This window comes from Monodon monoceros, unplaced genomic scaffold, assembly GCF_005190385.1.
Source record: "Monodon monoceros isolate NGI ecotype Baffin Bay Population unplaced genomic scaffold, NGI_Narwhal_1 Super_Scaffold_6, whole genome shotgun sequence".
Lineage (NCBI taxonomy): Eukaryota > Metazoa > Chordata > Mammalia > Artiodactyla > Monodontidae > Monodon > Monodon monoceros.
In genome coordinates, this window is record NW_021703783.1 from 16,531,807 (window position 1) to 16,555,438 (window position 23,632).

Here is a 23,632-nt window from a genome sequence, read left to right on the forward strand (position 1 = left end):
TTTATTCTAAGAACGGTCTGCTCCGTGAGAACACTGGTCTGTTTTTAGACAACCTGCCAAGCCTCTTTTGACAACCCATCTACTTTACTTTGGTTTTTGTCTTATCTTTACCAAATTTTTGTGGAAAAACTACATTCAGCTGTGGCGATAGTAACGCAAAACCCCGGAATTGCCAAGCCGCCTCTGCGCTTTAGGAAACGTAGCCCCGGCCGATACGCGAAGAGACTAAGTATGACCTCCCGGGTTCCCGTAGCTCGGAGAAGCGCGAAGAGACTAATATGAGTTCCCGGGCACCCGTAGCTCGGATTCTCAGGGGCAGGCGCCGAAAGGCACTCCCGGCCTGTAAACTTTTCCGGCTTCCGCACTGTAGTCCTAAAACCGCTGGGCGTTCGAGAGCATGGAGGCGGCGTGCTCGCCCACGACTGCAGGGAAGTTCGTGGTGGTCGGGGGTGGCATCGCGGGTGTCACCTGTGCGGAGCAGGTAAGGGGGGCGCGCAGGCGGCTCCGCCTCTCCTCCATCCCGGAGGCGGTGGCGCTTGTGGCTCTTTCCCCGCCAGCCTTTCCTAGTTTTTTTCCAGGTCGCTCTTTAGCCGCTTCCTTTTACCCCTCTCACTCCTTCTTGCTCCCAGATATTAGAGACGGTGTCGTGGCCCCAGATGATGTCCTTAGTACCTCGCAGGCTTCGCTTCCGCCTCAGGGAGGAGCGATGGCGAGCAAGTTGTTAGAGGAAACGCAAAGCGGACTGAACCCGGCTCTGGTCCTAGTAATGTCAAAGCCGGTGGGGAGGAGAGGGGGGGTTACGACTAGTAAGTTCTTGGTCAGAAAATTCAGCCCCCTTTCTTAATTAGCTGATTGAATCCCGCTTCCGCACGGCTGCCGAAATCCTTAGTGCATCATAACTGAATGGTAAAGAAACCCTTACGTAAGTTTCCTATACTTTGGACTCCCAAGATAGAAGAGGTATCATCTCTAGTAATGTTTTTAAAAACAACCGGCAAGGGATTAAATGCAGTGAGGATATGCTTTTCTGATTTATAGTGAATAATCAGACCACGTATATACATGTACATGTATTCCAAAAGGGACTGGATTATTCTGTTGGTAAACAGTAAACAGATGTAATATTCTTATGACATCACTGATGTCATAAGAAATTGAAGAGGTTTTTTCCCTTAACTTTTAATCTTTGGATGTGTAGTTTTCATTTATTCTCTGAGTAAACACCTATAATCCAGGCACTGTACTAAGGGCTGATCAGACTAATACAAACGGAGTATGGTACCTCCTTTTTAGAGACTCACAGCCTAGTGAGTCATGTAAATAAATAAATAAGTAAAAGTAAGTAAGTAAGTCATTTCATCGATGTGTTCACTACCTTAGGGGTACCTGTGGAGTTGGTAAGGAGTGGATTAGGAAAAAAGTATCCTTTATTAAGGGAGTTGTCCTTTTGTCTTAGTACAGGCATACCTCATTTTATTGCCCTTCAATTTATTGTACTTTGAATATATTGCATTGTTTACAAATTGAAGGTTTGCGGCAACCCTCTCTAGCAAGCCTTACTGGCACCATTTTTCCAACAGCATTTGTTCACTTCGTGTCTCTGTGTCCTATTTTGATAATTCTCACAGTATTTCAAACTTTTAAATTATTATTCTGTTTGTTATGGTGATCTGTGCTCAATGATCTTTGATGTTACTATTGCAAAAAGATTACCACTCGCAGAAGGTTCAGAGGATGGTTAGCATTTTTTAGCAGTAAAGTATTTTTTAATTAAGGCATTACATTTTTTAAGAACACATTTTTTTTTGCACACTTAATATTGGCAACTATAGTGTAAACATAACTTTTATTTATTTATTTTTGGCTGCGTTGGGTCTTCGTTGCTGCGTGCGGGCTTTCTCTAGTTGCGGCGAGCAGGGGCCACTCTGTTGCAGTGCGTGGTCTTCTCATTGCAGTGGCTTGTCTTTGCTGCGGAGCATGGGCTCTAGGCACGCGGGCTCAGTAGTTGTGGCTCACAGGCTCTGGAGCGCAGACTCAGTAGTTCTGTTGTATGCGCTTAGTTGCTTGTGGCATGTGGGATCTTCCCGGACCAGGCCAACCCGTGTCCACTGCATTGGCAGGCGGATTCTTAACCACTGCACCACCAGGGAAGTCCCTAAACATAACTTTTATATGCACTTGGAAACCAAAATTTTCATGCAACTCACTTTATCGAGATATTCATTTTATTGCAGTGGTCTGTAACCGAACCCAGAATATCTCTGAGTTATGCCTATATAGAGGAATGAGTAAAAAGTTTACCAAGTAGACAAGAAAAGACAGACTTTCCAAAGGGAGGCAACAGTGTAATCTCAGGTGGAAAAGCGTGGCGCCATCTGGAAGCAGCAAAGCTTAAAGCGTATGGTTTAAGCTTTGCTGCTTGGGGAAGATGACCAGAGATGAAGCCAGAAAGCGGTAGAGACCTGATCATAAAGGATTTTATAAATCGTGCTAAGAATTTAACAAAGACTTATATAAGTAGTCAAATGATTTTGAGCAGTGTAGTAATATGATCAAATGAAAAATTTTGAAAGATGATTAGTTACAATGTGTTTGGAGCAGGGGAAGCTGGTTAATATGAAACTGGAAGGCTAACTTCAAGGTGATTTTAGTAGCATAATAGTGGAAACAGAAAGTGGGGAAATAAATTACAGAATATACAGAGGAAAGCAAGATGGAGAGAGTGATAATATTGTCAAATATTTTAGAAGTACTTGGGAAAGGTGCTAAGCTTTTAAATGTTTTATTGAAGCTTTGCTTAATTTCATTCTACTAAAGGCAATTGAAATTATTATTTTATAATAAATAGAAGTTGGTTTAACTGTTAATTAAGAAGATAGTTTCTTCTCATCCTCTGCATGATAATTGTTGAGTTTAGTGTAAATGTATTTTTCATTTTAACAATATGAGAGGGGGACATTACTCACCACTACCCCATAAATATGACCAAGACCTTTAGAGGAAGAACAGTGAGTTTTTAGTTTCCTAAGTTAATAACATTATTAAAATTGCATTATCCCTGTCTCACCCCACCATGCCATATGTAGTAATGCTTAGTTATTTATCATATTTTTCCTACTTGTTTTTTTAATAAGTTGGCAATTCACTTTCCATCAGAAGATATTCTCCTGATCACAGCTTCTCCTGTTATTAAAGCAGTTACAAATTTCAAGCAGGTAAGAACCTTTATATAACTTTCTTAGTATTACTCTTTAAAAACTACAATCACTCAAATAGCAGTTAGTGTAATTGTAGTATTTTAATTGTTTAAAATGACAAATGTTCTTTTGATACTCATTTTAAAATCATAGCTCAAAGTTTAAAATTGTTCAGGTTGAATACCAAAAGCACCTGGAATGGTACTGAATTTCTAGTTTTCTCTTCTTCTCTCCCATCTTTTCTGTCCCACTCAGAATTACTTTTCAGAAAATGTATCTTTTGAGGAAAGATGTTACACACATCTACGTGTGTATCTTTATGCAAATATACTTGTGTATCTTTATTATAAATGTGTGTGTGTATATATGTTTGTGTGTTTACGAGTCAGAAGAAAAGTGCTTTTGAGCCAAGTTTACACTTGCAGATAATTAATGTTTCAGATGTGTCATAAGCATCTCAGAACAGTTTGTAGTTTGTGAGTTTATTTTACACACTTTATAACATTATAATAGGAGTCTGAGAACATTTGGGTCATAGTATCAAAGAAAAGTGGTCTCCAAACATTTCTGATCCTGTACCTCACCTGTTAAAAACTTTTGAGCTCATATTTTAATATTATATTTATAAATTATATACATGTACTACAGTGCTACGATTGTGAATATTATAATGTCTATGCAAAAATAAATGAATAAAAAGATGAAAAACATAAATCTTTTCTTCCCACACTGCAATGAAGACTATTAACATAGTCTTTGATTCATTAGAAGTTTTCCCTTTTAATACTCTGATAATAGATTGTATCTTTTTTTTCTTTCAGCCTTTTGTCTAAGATTTATTATTTATTCATGTAAAGGTTAGAGACTTGATGTTAAAGAGGAAAAGCAACCTTCTCCCTACCCATCTCCCACAAACACACCTTTCCAATCTTGAAGTATGTTTTATAAAAGTTCTTTATATATTGTCTCCCAGGGAAGAGATCAATATACAGTTAACCTACCCCATTCTCATATATAAACCCCTAAGATTTACATAAGACCAAGGGTAATTTAGTGCCATATGTTGCTCTTTATAACCTGCCTAGAGATATGTAAGATATCTTAGAACCTTTGGTACAGCCAAAAGAACTATGGGATTGGGAGAACCAGAGAACAAATTATGGCTCTTAATTTCTAAAAGAAAAAAGTATATATTCAATTACGGCTAAGAGTACATACATTGATAGAGAGATATATAGCTGAGTCTTCTAATGTCTTTACAGAAGACTTAATTTGGTGTAATGATCCCAGAGTTGTAAGACCTGAGTTTAGTTTTTGCCAATCTTTTTTTTTTTTTAAGTGTTGTACAATAGAAGGAAAAGAACTTGGGTTCTAGGCCTAACTCTTATTTACTGGCTATGTAACCTTGGCAAATCTCTGGACCTGAGTTGCATCATTAGGATAATATCTTCCTTGCTTAACAAGATTGTGAGCTTAAGATGTACTAATCTATGTGAAAGTGAATTAAAATAAATATTGCAAATGTCAGTTATTCTTAGTGTTTAGAAGTCAGAAATTGCATTCTTGTTATCATTTATTGAGCATCTAGATTATTTACCAACCAGTGTGCTAGGCACCCAGGCTATAGAGATTAAAAGTATAGAAAATATGTCAAAAAGTCATTAGTGGTTATCCCTGGGGTAAGGGGAAAGTGAGATTTAAAGAGCGGTAAAGAAGGATTTTAATATTTAATCTTTATTATATATTGTTTATTTGTTTAGTGTTAAAAAGAGCACATATTCATGACTTATGTAATTTTTAAAGGAGAAAAAGGATTAATAATAATAATAATTCACATTTATGGAGTACTTATTATGCTATACTTCTAAATGTTTTAAATATATTAATGTATTTAATTCTTAACCCTGTGAAGTAGGTCGTTATATTATCCCCATGTTACAGGTGAGGTAAATGGGTCACAGTGAGGTTAGGTAAATTTCTGAGGTGCATAAAGTCAGGTTTTGAAACTAGGCACTTTGGCTGTAGGGCCCTCATGGTCAATTTCTCAGAATGATTACTTTCTACTGGGACAACAGATATGCAAGAAATAGTTGTCATACAATATGATCATTATCCTGATAGAGGCAAAAAAACTGAGGTAATATTCCAATACATACATATTTATTTTTATACATAGAAAACATTGTAAAGGAGTGCCAAAGCCTGCCTTTGCGAATCAAGGAAGCCTTTACCTTGGAAGTTGCGTTGAAACTGAGACTTGAAAAAGGTTTTACAGTGTTTGTAAGAGAGCGAGTGGAGGTAGGCATGTGCCAAGGTCATGAAAATGTGTAGCTATGAAACATGCCCCAACAGGGACCAGTTCACTGCTGGCGTGTGGAGTGTGAGTCTGAACCAGTAGGCAGGGGCCAGATGGTGACGGGCTTGTGTGCCATGATGCGAAATTGCACTTTATCTAAATTTAGATATGCCAAACTGCTGGAGCATTTAGAGCAAGTGAAAAGACTGGGCTGGAGACGGTAATTTAGTATTCACCGTGGTCTCAGTGTCAGCTGATACAGGCCTGGCTTGCACTCTCCCAGGAAGGACACATGCCGGGAGAAGAAGATGGGCCCAGTGGTGGTGTCCTTGGAACACTAAGCGGAGGTCAGAGAGAAAGGAGAACTTAAAAATGGCCATCCTTCTTCTTAGGCTTAGATCTAAGAGGAAACCTGTGAAAGAGCAGTAACCCTAAAGCCAAGGAAGGCAAAAGTTTCAACTAAGAGGAGTGGTCAGTTGTGTCAGATCCTGGTCAGGTAAGATGATGGCTCTAAAGTAGCTATTTCTAGTATAAATCATTGGTGACTTTGAGACAGTTTATACTGTTTTGAGAAATTAATGGGAGGAAATTCTAAAGTGACGGTTAGCATAAACTTTTCTCTCTTGAAAAATTTGGCTGCAAAGGTAGAAAAGATAGAGTGGCAGCAAAAAGAGGACATAAGGTCTAGCGTTAAGTTGAGTTTTATTCTTTTACGGTGGGAAACACTTGAGCCTGTTCACCTGTTGAGATTAAGAAACCAGTGGGGAAGCCTGAAGATGAAGGAGAGCAAGGAATATATAACAAGGAAGGAGTCCTGAGGAGGTGAGAGGCGATGGGATATGGAGCACAGAGCAGTGGATTGACTCTGAAATAGTGGGAATGGGTCAGGGAAGGTGGACACTAGCAAAGAAATGTCTAGATAGTGGGAAAGAAGTAGTCAGAGTTCTTAGTGGTCTCTTCGTGCCTACAAGTAAGGTGATTTACTGAGAATAAAGAGGATAGAGTAAGTTCAGGAAATATTAGAATGGTGAAAGTTTGAAAAAGTCACTGACGGAATGGAATATGTTACTAAGATGTTATTGCTCTTCTCACTATTTTGACATTTGCACTGATGGTATAAAAGCAGTGGTGGCTACTTACATTGGTAGCCATTTTGTTCTTCACTGCCACACAGTTAGTGAAAAAAATAAAAGCCAGTAAAAAAACATGTTAGTTTTATTAAATCTTGACTCCTGAGTACACATCTTTTTAATATTCTGTATGATGCAATGCGATGTATGCATAAAGCTCTTCGGTATACAACGAGTACAACGTTGTCTCAAGGAAAAGCAGTTGTGCAATTGCTGAGTTGAAGATGAACTAGCTACTGTTTTCATGGAACATCAATTTTACTTGAAAGAACAGCTGACAAACTGGCTATTCATGTTTGGAAAATGAATGAAGTGAGCCTGTCACTTTAAGAAAACAACTGATGGTACTTGTTGCCATTATGACAAAACTAGAGCTTTCAAGCAAAAATTAGATTTTTGGAAAACTCTTCACTGTGAGCCTTATAGTACTTAGACTTTTCTCATGAAATTGTTGATAATAATGAATGTGTTTTTTTATATTTATTGATATGAAATGTGTCAGTATTTGGAAGATCTCTGTTAACTTAATGAACCAGTATTGTCCAAACGACTGATGTGTGATGTTCCAAGATCCACTCAAAGTGCAGGATAAACTAATGGATTTCACAGTCACAGTATGAAAAGTTCTTGATATGGTTTCAAATTCTACATTTCATCTATCTTTAAGAAACCATCACTTGTTGAGTTTTAGTGTGGCATCAAGAAGAATGTACAATTATCTGAAAGGGCTGCATATCTGTGTGAGACTGAACTCTCTTCATGTATTGATACTTCAACCAAAACAACGTTGCAGTGGTTTAAAGGTAGAAGCAGTTTGATTGCAGAAGCAGATATGCAGCTATCTTCTATTAAGCCAGATATTAAACAAATTTGCAAAAATGTAAAACAGGGCTGTTCTTCTCACTTAATTTGTTTTGTTTTAGAAAAAAATATTTTTCATTAACGGTACGTTATATCAGTGTAACATGTTTTTATTGTTGTTACTTTTAAGTGAATTAAGAAATACTTAAATTTCTCAGTTTTAATTGCTAATGCAGCAAATATTGCTAGGTGTAACTCAAAAAAACAAAAGCTCATCGGGGTCCTCAATCATTGGTAAGGGTGTGAAGGGGTCTTGAGACTAAAATGTTTGAGAACTGCTATAGCCATGCAGTAGCATTTCCATGCAGTGTTTAAGGCCAAATACCAGTCTGAAAGGTGTGTGGTACTTCTATAGCAGACTGGGTATAGGACTAGAGAAAGCAAGTAATTTGGTCTGTGCTTGGGCATTTTCAGGGTAAGTAATGGTTAAGGATAAGAGAGCAAGGAAGGATTTGGGGAAAATCCTTCCCCAAATCCATGGCACATCATTTGAAGTAAATGATCCACAATGGAGTCTTAGTGGGATAGGATGGAAAGTGAGTCCAAGAGGATGCTGATGGTTTTGGAGAAGAGGAAAGAAGAGTCCCAAGACTAGATCACAATAAGGTTAGCTAGTAAATGGAGAGAGAGAGCTACAAGGATAAAGAAATAGATAAGCTGTTTGATTACACTATACAGAAGTAAGTAGTGTTAGCCCTAATTTTCCAGGCCAGGAAGCTGAGGCTCAGTGACTTTCTGAGTTGACCAAGAGTGGTAGGACTAGTATTTGAATTTAGGTCTTAAAATGCAGAGTCTGGCCCTCTTTTCACTGTATATAGTGCAGTTGGCAGACTTTCTTGTTTTATGAATATGAAATAAATAGTGTATAAAAAGAAATGAAAGTTTTTTTTAATTCTTGAAAGGAAAAAAAATTTTAAGTATACATTTTTATTTCTTTTATCTAATACAGGTTTCTAAAGTGTTGGAAGAATTTGATGTTGAAGAACAACCAAGTACCATGTTAGAAAATCGCTTTCCCAACATTAAGGTTATAGAATCTGGAGTAAAGCAACTGAACAGCAAAGAACATGTAAGAGGGGTTTTTTCTTAATGACATTTGCCATTGTTAAATCTTGGTGAGGTTTTGCCTGCCTTCCTTTGACCCCCACCTGTTCCACCAGCTCCCAAGTCTCTAGCATATAAATTTCAGTGACATTGATTTCTCTTAGTATTACAAAAACTTACACTTTTTGTGAGTTTATTGGGTCATATAATTAGCTTAGCCTGGCATTTTAGGTTTTACATTTTAAATTAGCATTAACATTTATATAGTGTTCACTGTGTTTTGGGCACTGTGTTAAGTACTGGGATACAGTAGCAGTGATAGCAGGAACCTACTCCCGGTAGCTCTCAATGTCATAGGGAGTACAGCCATGTGTACGTTTAATGTATGCCCATAGAAGAAAACAGTTGTTGAAATATTATCAAAGCTCTGATGGTAGGTATTCAGAAAGACTCCCAGATTGAGTAATATTTGAGCTATGTTTTAAAGATGGGTGAATTGAGTTCTCCAGGTGGAAAAGGACATTCCAGGAAGAAGAGATTACGTTACGGGTTCAGAGACCCAGAGAAAGGAAAGGGGCATGTGGAAGAGTGAGACTGTCAAAGGGGTTGGGGTGTGGATAAGTAAAGGAGATTGGCCGACTAGCCCAGAGAAATAAGTAAATAAGATTGTGAAGAGCTTTTTATGTCATGTTAATATTGAGTTTATTTTGTAATCAGTGGAAAAAATAGTAAAGAGATTCTAAGTGGAGCCAGGGATGCTAAAATACTCTTTTAGGAAGATGGATCTGACAGCAGTGTCAAGGATGAACTGGGATAGAGCAGGTGGCCAGTAGCCAACAACTAAATTAGAAGGTGGTTGTGATAGTCCAAAATGATATAAGGCCCAAACTAAGACAGTCTCAGGAAAGGCAGTACCTCAGTCTCAGATGTCAGGAAGAGGAAGTCTCAGTGTCACATGATTAACAGTACCTTCAGATGAGCTTTAGGCAAGATAGGAAGTAGGGTTTGTAGTTGCTTCTCTAAAGCAGCTAACATTTGAGTTTTCCCTTAGGGAGAAAGCATACATGTCACATTTGAAACAAATAACTTGACAGGAAAAAAAAAAGTAAGAAAAAGTACCAAGTTTTATGAGAAAAATATTGCAAATCTGAATCCAAACACCGCAGTTATTTCCTAATACTTGTAATGGTAGTACTTGTTCCATAAAACACCCATGTCAGTGAATCTGCTCACTGAGGTAGGCTCAAAAGTATACTAATGAATTGTGAGGGAATTTATGTATTAGGGCATTTGAGTGAATCAGAGTGCCACACGTTTCATTTGAAAAGTGTCCTACATAACATACATGTCTGCATTCTGTCATCCATCCTTTGTATTCTTTAGTGAATTAGAAATGATGTGTTTTACCTTCGTCTCTACTTCCAAAAATTTAACAGTAGCCAATGAAAAGTTTTTGTGTTTCTTTTATAGTAGCTAAATGCAAATAATTTTTTAAATTTGGTCAGTGCTTATAACTAACTTCTGTTAGTTAAAATTCTAACCAGATTATCTAAAGGAAGACTTGTGTAACATTTCTGTATGATTATACTGTGTTGGTTTATTGGTTTTATGTATTTGTTATGTAGCTGAAGAGTTAGAATGGGTAACAGATATTTCAGTGGGTATGTAAATGCTATTTGGCAAGTTTTATAAATCAGACACATGGCACAAGGTTAACCTCCGAAACCATTCCAGCAAAGTCTGACATCTCTCATAGTAGCACATGCTTATGTATACCTGCTTTCTAAATGCTTCTACTTTTGTGTAGATATTCATTCAATATTAAGGAACAAAAACAATGCATCTCTGATATGTATTTTTAGATTCATCTAAATTCATTAATTCAAAATTAATATAAATTTACTTTAAAGCCAGTACATGCTAGGATTTAAGGTTAACATGTTTTTCACTTATATGAAAATATAATCCCCAAACAGCATGAAGTTTGCTGGTAAAGTGATTGTTATTTGTACTTAAGAATATAAATACTGTTTTTTAGCACTTCTGATTTTTCAGATTAAGAAGATGTATTGTGACCTCTTCTACCATTCACTACTCCCCTGTACCCATAACAGACATTAAGGTCTGATATGATTAGAATCACTAGATCTTCTTACAGTATCTTCTCATTGAGAGCAGAATGTTCATCGAGGAAATGTTCATCAGAATGCTCAATTTGAAATTTTCTAAATGTTTCCTTTCTAATCTAAGGTCAAGATACCTTTCCAAACATGAGATTCCCTTGGTTTTATCCAAAATTTTGTGGGAATGTACCTTTTTTTCCCACGGGAGAAGGACTAATTTTCATCAGATTTTTTAAATGGTTCATGCTTCTAAAGTGATTAGGAATCACTGGATTAGAGAATGCATTCTCATGCTTAGTTAGCTTTGTCATTGCTGTAACAAAGTATTGAGTGCCACCAAGAGGCAACCTTAATATATTTTTTGCTTTTGTCTTATTGAATGTTTAAAGTGCAGTTGTACCTATGTATAAATGTTCCCCCTCTCCTCTTTGTTGCTCTATGGTTTTACAGTGCATTTTAACTGAAGATGGCAATCAGCATATTTATAAGAAGCTCTGTTTGTGTGCTGGAGCTAAACCAAAGTTGATATGTGAAGGAAACCCTTATGTGTTAGGAATCCGTGATACAGACAGTGCTCAGGTAACATTTTGACATTGGGTCATGGGGAAGAAACATGAAGGTTTCTTAGACTTTTTCTACATTGGAATCAAAGTGTTCCACTTATAATGTCAATTCCTAAACTGTAGCAGCAGAAGAAAGGTTTCATGACTCATAAACCAGAAAGTAGTTATAATGTTTTATTACTGCCAATTTGAGTTTAGTTTTAGTGGATAATTTATCTTGTTTTTTAATTCATGTTCTTTCCATTATGTGATATCGCAGAAATAATGTCTATGCTGAAGGTTACAACTTACATTGCATACACATTCATTATTTTACTCTGATCGGGAGTATGTGATTTGCATCCTAAATGATGTAATGATCTTTTTCTCAAAAGATAAAGCATGTCCAAAATTTACTTCTCAGCAAAGAAATTAGTTAGTATTCAGAAGATCTTTGTCATACAGAATCATGACAGAATCCTAGAACTGAAAAAGACACTTGTTTGTTGTTCTGCTCAAGAACAGTGATAAACTATCCCAGTAAGGTGAAATTCTATCTTCAGAACCTTGTACAACTTCTTTTGGTAATTTATTTCAGGGTTCATTGACCCTTACTGCCAAAAACCTTCTTGGTTTCTAGTCACAATACTGTTGTCTTACCTCAAGCTCATTGTTGTTGTTCTGTCCCATGAAGTAATTGTACATTTACATGATAAGATTTTATAGTCTTGAAAATTGATAGTATTTTCTTCTTAAATAATTAGGAATTTAGACAATACTAGAAGAACTGGATTATGTTCTTGTAAACATTTTAGGTTCATATTATCAAAGATTGAGTTCATAACTGTGTTACAGCGAGGCCCTCTACACATATGAATTCACTGAATCCTCATGATAATCCTGTGTGACAGTCATTACTCCTACTCTACAAAGAGGCAGCTGAGATGGAGAGACTAAGAAATTTAGCTATACTAAAGTAGTTATTATCAGAAGTATAGTCTAAACTCATGACATTCATCTCCCTGTCCACTGCTCTTTACAGGTCTTTACCTACTGTGTTTAGTGAAGGACAAAGTAGAATTAACTTCAGGTTTTTTTCTTGTAAAATTTAAAGAAGTCAATTCAGTGGTTATGTATTGTACATTACAATAAGTTTTGGGGTCCATTAATAGAAATGGTGACCTGACATAGTAGGAGGTGGAATTTAGCTATTCAGATGTCATCCTGAAGCAATGGGACTATTCTCTACTTTAGAAAGTACCATAAGAATGACTCCTGGTATTTTTTTTTCTCTCCAAGTTCATTGTGATCTTTTTTGGGGGGAGGGAGGAGGGAGGGAGGGATGGGAGGTGGAGGCATCAATTTGCTGTCTTATAACGTAATAACATTTTAAAATAAATATTAGACATTATGTGCTTCCTACTCCCAACAGCTTTATCTCTGTCATCTTAATACTTATAGAGACCTTGAGATACACTCGCCTCTTATTTCCATTTATAGTTGGGGAACCTGAGGTGCAGAGAGGTTAAGCAGTTTGCCCAAGGTCACCTGGTGTAACTGCTAGAGCCAGGGACTTTAGACCTGTGCCCTTAACCACTGTGCGGCTGTGCTTCTCGTTCCTGCAAGTTCCAAGTGCCGAGTAACTGCAAGGAAAGTGTCAATTGAGGGACTAGAAGGAAAGGAAGAATCCTGTTTCCAGGGTCTAGATCAATGTCATGTTGGTAATTGATTTGGTCAAATAGTTGGGAATGTGGTAAACTAAAGACAGGCTCTTGCTGCAATTCTGAATGTAGTGACATAAAAGGCAAGGAAAGTCAGGAAGAGGCCTTGCTATAAAGGCAGTTTGGGGTGAAACATGGAGGGAGCATTTATTATATTAATTGGGATGGTGTGTCCTGGCAGAGTGGGAAAGTGAGGTTTATTATCAGTGAAGCCTGATGCTTCAGGCATTACCCACTATTACAAAACACTCTTTTCATTTTCTTTTTGATACAGGAATTTCAGAAACTGCTTACAAAAGCTAAGAGAATAATGATCATAGGAAATGGTGGTATTGCACTTGAATTAGTGTAAGTACCTGTATTTGAATATTATGTAAGAATTGCTCTGTGATTCATGTGATTGACAGACTAGAAGACATCTTGTTATCCTAAAATCAAAGATAAATATAATTGTTTTTCATATATTTTCAAGGGGAAAAGTCCACTTTATTTTTTTTAGCTTTCATGGAATTCATAGTTGCAAAATTGACCTTATAAAACATAGGAATTTCGGGAATGCTTTAGGTCTCAAAGGGTCTGACACTGATGACTGTCTAGATTTGACCCATACATGTGTTCTTATAAGCACGTACTGTACTGAAAAACAATTGAAAACGTGTACACCTTTAGAGGTTTCTGGTGATAGTCCCCACGACTTTTTATTGCTTATACCCATCCTGCTTCACTCATGTGTGGTACCTGTCTGGCCGATGAAACGCGAATTGTTTGTGAGTTCTATTTCAGGGTATGTGGTACTCCTAGCTCTTGGTTTTTGGAAGTTGGGGATTGTGAACACCTTAATGTGAAATACTGTCATCTTAAGATGATACTTCGAGTTTGGAAAACATTGAGGACCTGCTGTGGTCTACAGAGCATTGATTCACTTTCTTTGTGATTTTATCTTTCAGCAGATGGCTGACATGGAATAGTCTAGATATTTTTCAGGCCAGAAAGTTGGGTCTGACTACAAAGAGGACAAATTTATATCAAAATAAGCAATCTGCCAAAGCCCTGTCTTTTCTCACTTTCATTCATTCCAACTCTGAGACTAGGTTTTTGCCCCTCCTTTTTAGAGGATGGTGAATCCCAGTGGAAACCTGTAAGAGTTGTTGGATTGCCTGAGTACTAGGTGTGGCAGTCATTGTTTTAATTATGAAGTTTGAGGCACTGTATGGAAAAATGCAGAGAAAAAACTAGGGAGTCAAGACCAAACTGGGCCAAGAGGAGGGAGGCATAGATTTATTGTAAGAGGGGCTTCAAATCCTTATGTACACATGACAGATTTTCTCCATCAGTTATCACCAAAAGTATAACTTAATACTAATTATTATTACTATTATTCACATTGAAAAGCTTTCTCATTCAAAAATGTTCAGAGTTTCACAACATTTAATCCTATTCCTCACTTTCTTTAGGTCGGAGATTAAAGACCACATACTTGGATATAAAACACATAATTTTATATTCAGTAAACTCTGGTAGTTTAAGAAAGCTCCCATATAGTGTTATTCTCTCGGTTTAGGTTTACTGAATGATTAGGCCTTTGTCTTCTCTTGATGAAAAATGACATATCCAGACTCTTTCTGCTTTTTAATAGCCCCCGTGTCCCACTGAGGCTAATGTTGATTTACTTCAGTATACTTTTATTTCAGTTATTATCTCTTCTTTCCAAATGTAGGTTAATCCTTTCTTTTTCAAACAGACATAGTTTTTCATAATTTCACAAAATTTAATACTTGTTTTTTAAGAGTGGTTTTAAAAATGAAAGCAGTATTTCCCCTATGGGTGATGATACCTTCATGCTTACGCATCTTTCTGAGGACAAGTTCATAGGGTAAGAGGATTAGAGGGTGTCTCGTGAGGTACGGCACACCCAGGAGTCACTTGTGGTGACTACTTACAGTAAATGTGGCTCGCTGGTCTAGCATCAGTATTTTAAGCTATTCTGATATGTGTTACGTTGCTGTACTACTTTAAAATACAAAAAAAATGGTAATCACAAAAATTTCTAGTTTATAAAAATTAAGGAAATCATTTCATGGTAACTGTGTGCCTATATGTAAATTGACATATAAAATTTATCACCAAATGTGTGTGTGTTCTGCTTTCTGCTCATGAGCGATGCTGTATGACCTGAGCAGTGTTAAGATAAAATGTTCTCCAGATAATCTGACATTTAGTAACTATAAATACTCTTTGCTGGCATAGGAGAGGAGGAAAAATAAAGGCCCATTGGAGAAAGCAAGGGACTCCTTTACCATATGCCAGAAAGCATGAACATCAGGTGATCTGAAGTCAGATGTACTAAACCTTCTTTCTTTTATCACCTGCTTATTGATCAGCCTCGAAAAGTCATATAACCTAACTTACATCAGTCTGAGATATAAAGATGGTAGGACTTTTTACCATAAATCAATGTTAAAAATTAATAACACTAATACACTCTTATTACCATTGTAATTTCAAATAAAATCCTAGTGTAGTTAGGATGACCATATATACTGTGTGTCCAGGATTGTCCCAATTCATTTGTACCAAAACAAGTAGTAATAGCAGATAAATTATAATGAACTTCAGGGACCTTGTGGAATGAATATTAAGAAAATTACATTCTCCGTGTCCAAACCTAGAGATAAAACTGCAGGTGCTCAGGAGCTCTGGCTACCTCCTGAACGGTAATGGAAGGTGGCTTCCTTGGCCATTCCTTTCTTCCTCTAAGATCCTTCATTTTTCTGTGAACTGGATCTTTCTTTGGCTAGATGGCTTGGAAATTTCTGAGGTGAAGGGAATTCACTGCAGGGTAATTATTCTGTTATAATAAAGTTAAGATTTTAGTTTCTATCTCTCATTTGCTCCTTTTTCTGTGTCCTTCCATAATGTGCTTTGAATACATAAAATATTTGTTAGCAAAGAAGTCAGCTGTTCTCAATATTGTAGCTATATAACATGTATAACATCTATCCGTTCATTACTGATTACTCTATAACTAGGTAATAAGCAAGGCACTGCTCACTCCTGGGAACCCTGGCGGACATTCATATAACTATCCTGTAGAAATTGAACACTTTGAAGTGATGTTCATTGCAATGAAATTTTACCTGATATTCAGTACATATATTTGTCACATATGTTTTTTCAGTAAACTGGTTACATTTCTTGTATTATTTATTCTACTTAGCACGTATTATCCTGAAAAAGTGTTACATTCCTCTTTATAATCATTCTTTCTCAGTTTGCCTTAAAATAGTTTATTTACATTTGCCTTAAGAGATAACTGTTATTTGCGGATACAAAGAGTTCTTCTTCCAACTAACTTTCATATTCCTTTAGGTATGAAATTGAAGGCTGTGAAGTGATTTGGGCCATTAAAGATAAAGCTATTGGGAATACTTTCTTCGATGCAGGAGCGGCTGAATTCTTGACTTCAAAGCTCATTGCTGAAAAACCAGAGGCTAAAATTGCACAAAAAAGAACAAGATATACAACTGAAGGTAAATATAGCATCTAGCTCATTCATTCACGGATGAAACTGTATTTTTTTAACCATATAGAAAAAGGCTATAAGAAAATTTAGCAAAAATATCTTATTTGGGGATAGGAATATAGATACTTATTTCTATTTCCTTATGTGATGTTTAAGATTTTATTTATATATATGTATAAAATATTTATAAGATAAATATATTTATATATGTGTATATATGTGTATGATATATTTTATATGAAAAATATGTATAACTAAAACTGGCAATTTAAAGTAAATTAAGTAAACCAGCCCATCTGCATCTTTGTGGACAGATGCTCCAGTTGGACAATACCTAAGGTAATTTTATTAAAAATGCAGTGAGTTTAAAAACAAATGCAGTTTTTTTAGTTTAAAAGAGCTTTTTTATTTTTTTTAACTTTTGGCTTATAAAATTGAGCAAGAATTTTGTAAGTTTTGGGGGTACTAAAAATTGACAAAATTTTCAAAATTTGATGTCTAATTTTCTTACCTTTCATATTAACCAGTGTATATAACATCCATAAAACACTTTTGAGTGTTTATACACAACACTCGATTGAAAGATTACCCATTTTATAGCTCTACATCACAAAATATTAAAATTATGATTAAAATGATTGATATAGATAAGTTTAGTCCTGCTGTATGAATGTATGTGTGAAACTTATTACATTGCCTAAAAACTTCTGAACAAAAACATAATTCTCTGCCTGGCAGTTTTTATATCATTTGGATTTTGAATTGAGTTTATCCCTTCAGGAAGGAAAAAGGAAGCACAAACCAAAGCTAATGCTGGTAATACAGGCAGTGCCTTGGGACCTGATTGGCATGAAGGGTTGGATCTTAAAGGAACAAAAGAGGTATGTTTTCATATACTGTTTAAACGTATCTAAATGCAATTTTAAATTCTTGAACTGTTTGTTAAAGACTGGTTATAAGCATATAGTCAAAGAATTGCTAGGTCACTTTCCTTAAAATCCATGGTTCTAGGAAAGGGCTTCAGTGCCACTTGGCCCCATTGAACTCTCCAGAGACAGAGATCTCCATACAGAGACGTTAGTGAATACACCCGTCCTATTTTAAATTAATCTTTTCTCAAAGGTCACTTTAGATGTAGTATAATATTTTAAAGGTTATTAGATAGATTCTAAATAAAATACACATTTAATATCCTAATTGCATAAGCAGATGACTTGCTTTTACTCATTTTATTTACTAGATATTTTAGTTTTTTAATAGCTGTTAAAAGGCTATGATATTTAAATATTGCAAGAAACATGCAGTCCTTATTACTGTGTATGATACCTTTTCAGCCTTCAGTAGGTTGGAAGGGGGCTGGCTTCACAGTGTATCTAATTTTTGTGATGGAAATTACACAAAGTAATTTATTCCTGCACCTTCAGGTCCTAAGATTAATGGTATTCTTAACCTGGGAACTTCAGTTTAGTTCAGTGAACATTTATTGAGTATCTCCTACCTAACTGGCATTTTACTAAGATTCTGGAATATAACAATCTGGGATATATCAACTTTTTTTTTTAGTCTGTAACAGTTGTAATTTAAAAGAAATATACGTGTAATTATCAGGGAAGCTCATAGTAAAAAGTATGCCCTTGGTGCTACCTGCCAATTCAACTACTAGATCTCTTTAAGTACTGACTGAGTTTCTGCTTATTTCTTTCCAACAGAAACTGAGAGCCATGCTTGTGGGCATTCAGTGTGTTTTCTTTTATACTACAAGAATTATTTTTTCTGTATGTTTTTATAAGTGTATTATAAATTTTTTCTTCATCGTCAGTAACCCAGATCATTCTTTCTAGAAGTATTATAGTGACCAGTACTTCTTTTATTTTAGTTTTCTCATAAAATTCACATTGAAACTATGTGTGAAGTAAAGAAAATCTATCTTCAGGAAGAATTTAGAATTTCTGAGAAAAAGTCCTTGACTTTTCCAAGAGACCATCATAATCAGTTAGTTATAGCTGACAAAGGTAAGTGACGAAATAAGAAAAAAATGAACACTTATTTTAAAAGAAGACAACTTAATATTGCTTTATTATATTTAGAAAACAGCTTCATATTTCCATATAAAACTTAAATGTGAAAAGTAAAAATAAAACCATAATTTAATAACATAAATCATTTTGTTTTCACTACCTACTCTTTACATTTTCTAATGAATTGTAGAAAGAGTAACATCTTACGTAGGGCTCATTATGTTTTGACCATCATAACGCGATGAGTTAATCAGAATATCTTGTGAATCAAGACAAAACATAAAAACTAAAAAAAATCTGATACTCGCAAAGGTGAAGTGACATCCTCAAAATCAAACAGAATGAAATCGATAAATTTGAAACTAAGGCACAGATCTCTTAAAATTCCTATTCTACACTCCTGTGAGAATTACTCAGAAATACACTCACCCAAACCTACTGTATGGGATATCCCACTGCTCTGAATTCTTTGAATTTTTTCATAGGAAAAGAGAGTGTTAGAGTTTGAATGTGAATAATAAGGGAAAACATTGAAAAGTGAGTAACCTAGTTAGACTAAACTCTCAATGGAGTATAATCTATTAATAAAGATTTTTAAAGAAATAATTTATAAAGTATTATCAATTTAAATTTACTTCGTTAGAATTTCTATGTCTAAATTTGAAGGAAAAATGTTTAGAATGCCTGCCATAGTTTTGCGATTATACCCAAAATAAGAAGATGGCACTGATGACATTAAAAATTGTTTTAGCAGATGTACCTATAAATATTAAGAGGTGTTGTTTTAAAGTCATCTCCTGCCTTTTTCTTTCTTTCTTTCTTTCTTCTAGTCATTGACGGTGGTGATTACACTTGAGAATAATTTTTTTTTTTTTATTTTAAGAGATATGGCCTGTATATGTGGAATTGACCAATGAAAAGATATATGGCTGCGATTTCATTGTCAGTGCTACAGGAGTTACACCAAATACAGAACCTTTTCTCTGTGGCAACAATGTAAGGTGAAAATTTTTGTCCCACTGTGAACACTTTTAAAGTATTGTTAATGAAGATCTCTAATTCTCAAGCATGAATAATTGTTCATTGTTTTGGCACAGAACTGTAATTTAAGATGACTGAAAACAGTTTAGTTTATATTCATGTCTTGATTTGCAATATTTTTTTTTACTGCTTCAAGTCCTTAAGCAGTTAACATCCCAGCCTAAGTGTCATTATTAAGGGGACATAATGTACAATTTATCTAAATGTTGGTAAGAAACTTATACCTCCTATGAATTCTTAAAAGTGATTCTTTTAGAGAAGCCAGCTTGTATTTTTTGCTTTTTAGCATCTGAAGTTTACAAAAACTAAGGAATATTTTTGTAACTATGGGTGGGGTCATCGTATGGTTATTGGCAATTTTTGATGTTCTAAGAATTTTAAGAATTTGAAGTTCTAAGAATTTCATGGGTTCGTCTTAGTAGGAATTTGAGTGCCTGGAAATTCAGCTTAGTTGTCTAAACTTTGCAGTTTAGCCAACTTTTCTCATTAAAGATCAGCATATCAACGTGTAGAATTTGACTTGTTCTTTTACATTAGAATGAAAAAGTCACGTTTCCTTTTTCTTACCCCGTATGCTTATGAGGAACATTGTTTAGTTTGATGTAGGAGAAGACGGTGGCCTGAAGGTGGATGATCACATGCACACGTCCCTTCCTGACATCTATGCTGCAGGTGACATCTGCACGGCCTCCTGGCAGCCCAGCCCAGTCTGGCAGCAGGTAAGCTGGCATAGGTGGTCACAGGTTTTTATCAGAGATTCCATCTGAAAATAAAGGAACTGCTACCAGCATATCCAGCCTTCTGGTTTTCCAACTTTTCTACTTTAAGTGGGAAGCTGTCATTGAGGTTTTTTTTGTCACAAAAACAACAAACAAAAAGAACACTAGAATTTTTCCCTTTTGGTAAGTGATTATATAGTGATGGAATAGACTGGGATGTCTTTTAATTTAAAAAGAATTATGATGGTTACTTTGTTTTTCATGCTCAGATGCTTATCAGCGGTGTCCAGTGGAACTTTCTGTGATAACAGAAATGCTCTGTATTTCGGCAGTGTCCAGTCAGGTAGCCACTAGCAATGTGTGTACTAAGCATTTGAAATGTGGCTAATGTGACTGAGGAACTGAATTTTAATTTTACCTTTAATTAAATAGTCATGTGGCTAGTGACTATGATTTGGGACAGCACAGCTTTGGATGAAAAAGTAGCAAACTGAGATGATAAACCATACATTCTGTTTCTGATGATCTTATTCCCGTGGGAATTATTACTGAAAGACTGTTCCCATAGTAAGCAGAATTCCTCAGCCTAACAACCCCTTCTAACTGGACCTAGACTTCCTCCTGCCCCGACAGTGCTGCCTGCCTTGTAATGGTGGAGCAGAAGTACTGGAGGAAGACACTCAGCGGCCAGAGGTGGGGTTGTTTTAGTAGGAGTAGAGACAGAGGTAGATGTTAACAGATGAAAGAACCAGTCAACGCTTATCTTGGTGAAAGACCAGCTCCACAGGTAGGCATGTTTATTCAGATTAACTGTGGAGTGTGAAGTAGTGGAAGAACCAGATGTATTCTAAGAAGCAGCTTTATTATTTAGTATGTTTTAACATACATCAGAGATAGCATCAACAAGACAGTGATTTCAGCCATAATTCTAAAATGCTTCAAACTAGCTTTTTTTTTAGTTTTCTCTACAGTGACATCCAATGTTTTTATGGCATGTCTGTCCCAAACTCAATTCGGAATTGGAGTTCATGGGATTTTTTTTTTTTTAACATCTCAGCCCTCTAAGGGTTGAATCTAGGGAATATGTATATTATTATATTCTTCATGTGCCTCATACTCTGATACAGGAAAGTCCAAAAATAAACAGGGGTTTCTTACTTTGAGTGAATCTAATAAAACTTCATCTCTTAATTTGCAGAAGCAGTAAGTACACTAATTCATTTGTTTTATATAGTCCGAGACACAAACTAAAGGGACTCAGAGGCTAGAATACATTAGGTAACAGTGCAGCAGTGTAATATCGCAGGCCACTTCTGTTGGCCGTTCTCTAGTTGTTACTGTGCTCAGTTTACTCTGCTCCCTTACCGTAAGCTGCCTCTTACTTCATCAAACCCAACCTTGTTTAGAGAGGAGACTGAATTTTTCTTAAAACTCTATCACTTCTACCGGAAATGCTTAAAGCTCATATCCATGAGTATGGTTATTATTTTTTGCACACAAAAAGACATTCGTTACCACACATGAGGTATAAGAATGACCAGCACCAGAATCGGTTGGTTAGTGTGGATGGCTGATTGCTTCTGTGGCAAAGATGATTCAATCAATTACCTAACTAGCTAGATCTAACTGTTCTCAAGGACTGTCAAGCACTGAACCCCTTTAAGGAATTTTACTAGGTTAAGGTGATAACATTTCTCAAATGATGATAATAAAAAGTTAAATTGCATAACCTTTTTTTTTATTTCAGATGAGGCTGTGGACCCAGGCTAGACAGATGGGATGGTATGCAGCAAAGTGCATGGCCGCAGCTAGTGTAGGCGAGTCTACTGACATGGATTTCAGCTTTGAACTTTTCGCTCATGTAACAAAATTTTTTAACTACAAGGTAAGATAGATAAGCAGATTAGTGCCTTTTCTGCTTGTTAGATTTTTGGGTTTTTTTTTTGCAGTACACGGGCCTCTCACTGTTGTGGCCTCTCCCGTTGCGGAGCACAGGCTCCGGATGCGCAAGCTCAGCGACCATGGCTCACGGGCCCAGCCGCTCCGCGGCACGTGGGATCTTCCCAGACAGGGGCATGAACCCGTGTCCCCTGCATCGGCAGGCAGACTCTCAACCACTGCGCCACCAGGGAAGCCCCTGCTTGTTAGTTTTATAACTAACTAATTATGATCATCTGATTTTCTCACATGAATAAACTTATATGGCTTTAACCACTTTACAAAAAATGACAAATTTCCTCATTTCTTGCAAATTTATACCTGGTTATTATTGCTGGGCCTAATCACTAATCATCTGATAATCATTACCTACCTTCTCACTATATTATTTTATAGTTCGGGGGGTTGGGGGGGGGAATCTCTTCCAGATTTGTTCCCTGTTGGTGCATTTCTGAGTTTTAGTTGCAATTCACTCCTCCTTTTTGAAGAGAACTAACAGCTGTTCATACTCAAGAATGAGCAGGTACTTCCCCCTACATTAATCCTCTTTACATCACTCTGAGGCAGGATTTTTCCTCCTAATTTACCGATAAGGAGAAACACATACAAATATATACATACGGTTCAGGGAGACTGAACAATTTGCCCATGAAAAATCAAATTCAGCTTCTTACTAAATCTTTAAATTGTGACTCAAGGCTAATGTAGTCTACCTCCTACATATTTGTATATTCGCTAGGTATTTTTAATGTTCATACAGTTGTATGGTAGTGTCATCTGTAGAGTAAATGCATGCCATGCAAGTGTTTTCTTTGGGCTCTTCCGAATGGCACTTTTAGCTGTAAATTTTCGTGACTAGATTTGCCATTCTAGGAAAACACAAAATAACTGCATATTATGTTTCTTTTTCATAGTCACTAAATTAATTGTTTTGTCTTTCTCTATACAGGTTGTATTGCTGGGAAAATACAATGCACAGGGCTTAGGTTTAGACCATGAATTAATACTGAGGTGTACCAAAGGACAAGAGTACATCAAAGCCGTCCTGCAGAATGGGCGAATGATGGGAGCGGTCTTAATTGGTGAAACTGATTTAGAAGAAACATTTGAAAACTTAATTTTAAACCAGATGAATCTTTCAGCATATGGAGAAGATCTACTAGATCCAAATATTGATATAGAAGATTATTTTGACTAAAAAGGGCATTTCAAGGGCTACATCGAGTTCCAAATAAGACAAAAAAGTCACATGCCAATAAAGTAAATTGACTGACTGCACTGATTTAAAGATGACCATCTGAAGTTAAAAATACAGAAATACGAAGATTTTAAAAATAAAATTCTAAAGATGAAATCAGTTCAAATCATTTATTTATAGATATATTTTTTTCCTAACACAGAACTGACCACTTAAGTCTTAAGTATTCATTTCTGTGTTTTTAAACTTAGACACATTCATTTGTGATTTAGATTTGGAGC

At 36.1% G+C, this 23,632-nt stretch overlaps 1 protein-coding gene across 3 annotated transcripts; it reads left to right on the forward strand.

Moving 5' to 3' along the window:
• The first annotated feature begins 306 nt into the window (after window positions 1-306).
• PYROXD1 (pyridine nucleotide-disulphide oxidoreductase domain 1) lies at window positions 307-23,507 on the forward strand. Of its 3 annotated transcripts, XM_029204949.1 has the most exons (13): window positions 307-481; window positions 3,135-3,215; window positions 4,055-4,132; window positions 8,434-8,553; window positions 11,102-11,230; window positions 13,189-13,262; window positions 16,284-16,444; window positions 17,218-17,318; window positions 18,314-18,449; window positions 19,339-19,451; window positions 20,093-20,215; window positions 21,963-22,100; window positions 23,103-23,507. In XM_029204949.1, the coding sequence occupies exons 1-13, from the start codon at window positions 398-400 to the stop codon at window positions 23,349-23,351; spliced, it is 1,587 nt and encodes a 528-aa protein (XP_029060782.1). In that variant the 5' UTR covers window positions 307-397; the 3' UTR covers window positions 23,352-23,507. The 3 variants fall into 3 exon arrangements, 2 of the variants coding, with proteins under 2 accessions (XP_029060782.1, XP_029060781.1); XR_003791065.1 differs by lacking the exon at window positions 4,055-4,132 and having other exon boundaries at window positions 21,963-22,676; window positions 23,103-23,220; XM_029204948.1 differs by lacking the exon at window positions 4,055-4,132.
• The last annotated feature ends 125 nt before the right edge of the window (window positions 23,508-23,632 follow it).